Source organism: Limanda limanda, chromosome 7, assembly GCF_963576545.1.
Source record: "Limanda limanda chromosome 7, fLimLim1.1, whole genome shotgun sequence".
Taxonomy (NCBI): Eukaryota; Metazoa; Chordata; class Actinopteri; order Pleuronectiformes; family Pleuronectidae; genus Limanda; species Limanda limanda.
The window spans coordinates 881,981-889,480 of NC_083642.1; the positions used below are offsets into that span (position 1 = coordinate 881,981).

At 45.1% G+C, this 7,500-nt stretch overlaps 1 protein-coding gene across 1 annotated transcript in view; it reads right to left on the reverse strand.

Moving 5' to 3' along the window:
* The window catches only part of LOC133004542 (laminin subunit alpha-5-like), an 84,608-nt gene that overhangs the window by 50,621 nt on the left and 26,487 nt on the right, over positions 1-7,500 (reverse strand). The window contains 4 exon segments of the mRNA XM_061074006.1: positions 2,101-2,198; positions 2,915-3,085; positions 3,539-3,657; positions 5,275-5,392. Of these exon segments, the coding sequence (XP_060929989.1) occupies positions 2,101-2,198; positions 2,915-3,085; positions 3,539-3,657; positions 5,275-5,392 (506 nt within the window).

Here is a 7,500-nt window from a genome sequence, read left to right on the forward strand (position 1 = left end):
TAACACAAATTAAACTCATCAAACTACAGACGAGCAGAGTCTCATTGAAACAGAGGGAAACTTCTCCTGAGACTGAGCTTGTAACTTGTGACTCACGCCGATATTTCACAGATAAAACACTGATTAACCTCGATGGAAAAGTCATTAGTCAGAGCTGGATCCGTCCAAACGATTTAAATACTCAACACGTCTCTGCCTGGAAACTGGAATTCAAACAGTTCTAGTTGTGAGGGTTTAAATGTGTGGTTGAGGTATTTTAAACATCAGAGGATTGTGGTTTCTGTTTTAACTCTAAACGAACCTTGACTCGTGTGATTAGTGTTATATATGTTATATGATGTGTGTTTCTGTGTAATATATCGATGTATAAAGCTGCTGTTCCCTGCGTCGGGCCTGCAGGTGTTTGATTGATGGGAACAGGGGACGAGGGATTTAAAACGAATCCCTCCTGGTCTCATCAGCGTCTGCTCAGCCTGGCTCGTGTCAGACAGAAGGAATGTGGAGTCGGATCTGAAGCCTCCATCCTGGACTGTGTGAAACCAGCAGGTGTGTTGAAGCAGCTCAGCTGACAGGAGGTCTGCTCCGCTGAGGTCATCACGACCGAGAGGAACTCATCACACGCCTGAAAACACCAACTCTGAGGTTTCTAACTTCTGTCTCTTTGCTGAGAGGAGAAGTGGAAACAGCTCGAATCAAACCTTCTCTCTCACAACACTAAAGAAAGAACAAACTTTCTGGATCCTCAACAAAATGTGATGAGTTCGTCTCTGACACAAATCAAGTCCAGTTCCTGATCCGGCTCACAATCCAGCAGACAGGGGTCAAAACATAACCACCTTCCTCCCCAAAGCTACAGCAGCAAAGCCTGATGGGTAATGCAGTTCTCTTTAGACCTTGAACTATCAAACTGATCCTTCTCCTCCAACGTGCAGAGTTAATATTGTTCCTGAGGAAACCAGAGCAAAACAAAACAGAGGAAACTGGACAAATATTATAAACAAACAGTATCTGTTCCTCTCAGCGTGTTTCACACAAACCACTGAGACCGAGTCCCAGACTCACATCTGAGAACAGTTCAGCTGTCAATCAAACACAGTTTAAACGTCCTGCAGGAGGTCGGAGGTCGGAGGTCACGGGGTCAAACCTCCCGTCAGCAGCCAATCAGCCTCCGCTGTACATCACACCTCCGTCTCCATCCCTCGTTTAATCCCACAGTCCCAGATCACACATGTGCAGCAACACGGTGTGTGTCTGTGTGCGTGTGTGTGTGTTTGTGTCTGTGTGTGTCTGTGTGTGTGTGTGTGTGTGTGTCTGTGTGAGACATTATGGATTCGAGAGAGTAATGACGTTTATTGTCGAGTTTGTACTTGTTCAATCCAAGTATAGGACAGTCACAGACACACACACATATTATTAAAATAATCACACACTGCTCACTTCCCCTTTTCATGAGAGACCTACACTTATCTGGGGGTTTATTCTCACACAGACAAACACACACACACACACACACACACTTATAGAAGTTACATTAAAACACCTCCACCTGTTTCCTTCCTCCTCCGTCTGACACCAGCGTCTCTTTGTCTGTGTTTAAATCAACTGTCTTCATCTCACTCTGCTCCGACAAGTTCTTCCCTCGTTGTGATTCCATGTTTTTGTTTTTCCAGCCGACTCATGTGTTGGACCTGATCCTGGATCCTGAATCCTCTCTGCAGGTACAGTGTGTTGTGGTGGAGGAGGCCGACGCCCACAACCAAGAATAACCCAACCTCAAATAACAAGGATCGCAGCTCCGGGCTAGGAATTTATAATGTGTGTGTGTGTACGTGTGGATAGGCCTACTAATTACATAAATCATCTCTATGAGTTTAACGAGATCTGCTCTCATTATGACACACACACACACACACAAACACACACTCACACACCCTCACACAAATCCAGTCAAAACACAGTCAGTTAGCCACAAGTTTATGAATCATAACAGTAAAGTCTGATTCAGTGACTGATTGTGTGTGTGTGTGTGTGTGTGTGTGTGTGTGTGTGTGTGTGTGTGTGTGTGTGTGTGTCTGTGTGTGTGTTGTGGAGGTCTCCTACCTGTAGGGGTCGCTGGGGTCCTGAGCGTTGCATGACTCAGCATGTCCGTTACACACACAGCGGCCTCCGATGCTGATGTCCTTGATACTGTAATAATACTGAACAACAACATTTGCATTGTTTTAGTTGAGGGATTTTTTGACAATTTTTGGAAAAATAATAACTTCACATGAGAGGATTGATTCCACTTTCTTGCCTGTACAGTAAATATGAACATGGAGATTTAATCTGAGCTCAGCATCAAGACTGGAAACGAGGAGCTGAAGCTGAAGCTCATTAATCAACTTGTGACATCTTGTAAAACGCAGACTGATGTTTATCTCTTACTTGTGGATATAAAGATTAAAATCTTAATGCTAAGGTAAACACGGCATGATGTAAGAGTCATAATGCACCAAAGTATCAGAATCAGCATCTCTAAACACTCTTCTACATTAACATGTTGTTTCTTTATTTCCATATTTATTTATAGTTGTGTAGGTGGTGTCTTATGCTAAGCTAAGCTAAGCACTTCCTGTTTCCAGCTCTGACACCAGCACAGGGTCGGTCCTCAGATTCGAGTCTTGGCAGAAAAGGAATGAAATCTATTTCTACAAACTTTCTGTTTAAGTTTAAAAATCCGATGATTTTAAATCAGATCTTCATCTCGATTCATTCACATGAGTTTGTTTGTTTCATTTCTCCAGTTGTAAAAAAAGTGTGTGTTCTTTGTTTTTAGATTGAATCAGGAGTTACAAATTTCAAATATCTCAAATAATGAATATAAATCCAGAAAATAAACAACACATGAATAAAACAGGTGTTTGTTTCTCACCCTGCGAGTGACGGTGGGGTCGCGGAGCGCTTTGCCCATCAGGTGTCCCAGCAGCGTGTTGGTTCTCAGGAAGCGGAGGCGGATGTTGGTGGCCTTGGTGAACTCCCTCAGCACCGGGGAGTAGGAGAAGTTCATGGCGCCCGGGCGACCGTTCACCAAGGACACCACGATCTGAGGAGAGGGGGGGGGTGTTATCAGGGAGCAGATGTGGAGTGAGACTCAGGACGACGGCCTGGGAGAGTCCAGTGGAAATATTCAGGATACGATATCACTGCTGGTATATCACAACAGGATTTAATGACATCTGAAGGATTGCTTCACTGACTAGTGCTTCTACTATTTCAGAGACGGTTTTAGTCAAGTTAAGTTGGCAAAATAAAACAACAAGAAATAAAAACAAGTCTATGAAAATAAGTCTGGATTCTCTTCTGATCAACTCGATCAAAGAAATGTGAAAAATGTTCATCACAATTCAATTCTGGTCATAAAACATTTGAGGACCGATATTAACTTTAACTGACAATTTGTTTTTCAGCTCTACAGCGACACACAAACATACACACACACAAACACACACAAACATACACACACACACACACACACACAATGAGGAATCACACTCACCTCTCCGTTTTCCAGCGGGACGATCCGTGAGTATTCGGTTGTGCAGACGATGTCGTCATCATTGCTGATTCTTTCGATGGTTCTCTGTCCGAAACGCTCGATACAGTCTCTCTTAGAGGCTGCACATACACACACACACACACACACACACACACACACAGACACACACACACACACACACACACACACACACACACACACACACACACACACACACACACACACACACACACACACACACACACACACAGACACACACACACACACACACAAACAGAAGGTTCTAATTAGTTAATAGCACAGAACGTGAAAGGTGAAAACATCTGCTGTGAAACTTCTAGTTTAATGATGCGTCTCTGAGTGATAATTAGAGGAGGTCTGTGATCTGTTCAGGTCTGTGATCTGTTCGGGTCTGTGATCTGTTCAGGTCTGTGATCCGTTCAGGTCTGTGATCCGTTCAGGTCTGTTTAGGTCTGTGATCTGTTCAGGTCTGTGATCTGTTCAGGTCTGTGATCTGTTCCGGTCTGTGATCTGTTCAGGTCTGTGATCTGTTCAGGTCTGTGATCCGTTCAGGTCTGTGATCTGTTCAGGTCTGTGATCTGTTCCGGTCTGTGATCTGTTCGGGTCTGTGATCTGTTCGGGTCTGTGATCTGTTCAGGTCTGTGATCTGTTCAGGTCTGTGATCTGTTCAGGTCTGTGATCTGTTCAGGTCTGTGATCTGTTCAGGTCTGTGATCTGTTCAGGTCTGTGATCTGTTCAGGTCTGTGATCTGTTCAGGTCTGTGATCTGTTCGGGTCTGTGATCCAACTTTCTTCTTTAAATACACGTCAGCTCCAACACACAATCATCAGCTGCTAACTTCACACACTCTTTGTCGCTCTAACACAAACTGTTGAAAACACAACTCTGATTCCAAAAACAACTCATTCAACAATCTACTTCTATTTAATGAAATCACATATCACAGAATAAAAGGGAGTTAACAGTGTCGTGGATTGTCTCCACCAACCACTGCAGCTTCACTCACATGAGGTCACTGTGACCTTTGACCTTCTCATTCCCTGAAGTCACACTTGAGAGATCATGTCCAAGAGCCAGAAACATGTTTCCACTTTTTCTGTGAGTCTCAGTGATTCTCTTGAGGCGATTTAAAGAAAACACGATGACGAGACAAGAAGAGTCACTGTGACCTTTGACCTTCCTAATCTAATCAGCTAATCCCTGCACTGAAGTTAACATTTGTACCAATTCTGAGGTGATTCCCTCGAGTTGTTCTAGAGAAACTGTGTTCACAAGAATGAGACCAGAGGACGACATGTAAACGTAACGCCTCCGGCCACTAGGTGGCGCCGGCGAGGAGTAAGACATCAGGACGGCCTCGATTTGAGAAGATAAGGGAGCTTGTCCTCAGACTGCGAGCACACACACACACACACACACACACACTCACACACACACACACACACTCAGATGTTCTTCGAGCTGCAACCTGTCGGGGGGGAACATGTCTGGAATCCCCCTGCAGCCCACCTGGAGTGACAGCTGACACATTCAATCAGAGGGCAGCGCTATGATGTAATGATGTCCCGCCTCTGACCTCACCAACAAACCCAGCAGCCAATCAGGCCGCTTCCCCCGGGGCGGCTGTGGGGGGGGGGGTTAGAGCAACATGAAGCGATGCTGATGGAATCTGACCTGGCGACCTCTGGAGCATGTACAGTACAGGTTCTACTTACAGGCGAAGTACTGCCAGGGCTGGTAGGTCTGACCGAAGTCCACCGAGCGCTCCAGGACCCACAGGTCGGGTCGGGGGGAGTTGGCGAACTTGATCAGCACGTAGGCCACGTGGTAGAGCTGCAGGGACATGAAGAAGAAGAAGAAATTCAGCTTATTAAAAATCATCTTTATCTGGGTAGAGCTCAAAACTCCTCCAGCCTCCGACAGTCTGACTCTTCACATGAAGATCCAGTTCTTATTCTACAGGAAATAAGTGATTCTCTCACTAAGGAACCAACATCATGACCCACAATGCATCTGGTCACCAGGGTCGGTGGTGAAGGTGAAACTTGAACCTGTCTGAAGTGTTTCTGAACGTGTCTGGGATTTAATGTGAATATGAGAAAATACAATAAAGCAAAGGAAAGTAAAGTAAAGGATAAAGAGATAAAGGAGAAGAAAGGAATTGGTTTGGGACAAACAGGAAATTGAGGGGATGGGGAGAATTTAAACAGGAAAAGAAAAGAGAAAAGAAAGGAAATCAAATCATCTGCGATCGAAGTGAAAACGGAAACGCGAGCCGTCGGTTTCTAATCAAACCGCCGGACCTGAGCAGCTGAGGTGAGAACCCGATCCTGAACCGGATCCTGAACCAGATCCTGAACCGGATCCGTCCGGTTCCACGTGAGCTCACGACTCAGAGAAGCTCCTGATTCCTGATTCCTGACGAGCAACAGATGCTCCTGCATCACATCATCGTTTCTCTCTCGCTTGTCATCACTCGTTCATTTCCTGAGAGAAGCTGGAGCTGGTTACAGACGGATGACAAGCTGCTCTCAAGGGCCGAGAGGATGGGGGGGGCAGCTCTTCTGTTTTAAAACTGCAGCTAAAACACAACTCACTAAAACAACACAATGACGCACATGATGTGATTAGAACACATCCACCTCCTCTGTGCGTGTGTGTGTGTTTAAATGAAAGCTGAAAAATAATTGTTTCATTATTTTTAGGGCTGGGCAAGTTAACTCGTTTCAATGGAGTTAACTCGATTAATTATTTTATCTCGCATTCACTCAGGTTTGATTATTTATTGTTTTATTGTGAAAGTCAGTCTTTTATTTTGTGAAAGTCTGTTGCTGACTGCTGCAGAACAGGAAAAAAGAAAATAATTGGCGGATAAACAATCGAGTTAACTCATCACTTGAGTTAACTCGATTAAAACGAGTTAACTTGCCCAGCCCTAATTATTTTGCATGGGTGTGTTGTGTTGTACGAATCTATGGAGGTGGAGAAGGAGCATGAACCAGGTCCCAGTCACCACCCGTACAGGACGCACAAAGACATGAAGCTAACACACCCACACTGAGAGTTGAGGAGTTTTAACTGACTTTGTTTCACTGACACAGTTAGAGCACAAGCGGAGGATATTAAAGTGCGAGCGCAGGGTTTAGAGTGAGAGCTTCTGAAGGACACTGAACTCCAGATGTCCTCCTGAGTTTCTCCTGAGGACGGATGTGTGTGGACGCAGATGTCTGAGTGAGAGCTTGACCTCCGCAGGACAAATCTGAAATCTGCTGGAGTCTTTACTCTGAAGAGGAACCAGCTCACTCTCATATGAAGAGATGAAACAGCTCCAGGGCAGAAGGTCAGCTTCAAGTCTTCACTGCCAAAGGAGGTCAGACCAGTTACTAAACTTTCCACCAGCAGGAAGAATGTTTAACAGTTGTGTTGCACAAAGACACAAAAGATTCTGATGATGGTGAAATTAGATCAGTTATAAGATCAAAGCTGCTCTGACCACGAGGACACAGGCGGGAAAATAAGAGACGGACTCTGAAAAACAACCAGGTCGTCTTTCTGTTCGTGTTTCTACAAGCTCCACGTTCAGCTGCTGTTTGTTTCAACAAGTGCACACACACACACACACTCACACACACACAGACACACACAAAGAGACACACACTACTCCATCACTGTGGAATGGGGGATGATGGAGGGAAGGAGGCGGAGGAGAGGAACATGTCAGGTTTTTGATCATCCATCACTGGAGTTGAGCTTGTGATCCTGACTTCCTCTTTCTGACAACACACACACACACACACACACACACACACACACACACACACACACACACACACACACACACACACACACACACACACACACACACAAACTACTCCATCACTGTGGAATGAGGAGGATGATGGAGGGAAGGAGGCGGAGGAGGAGAGGAACATGTCAGGTTT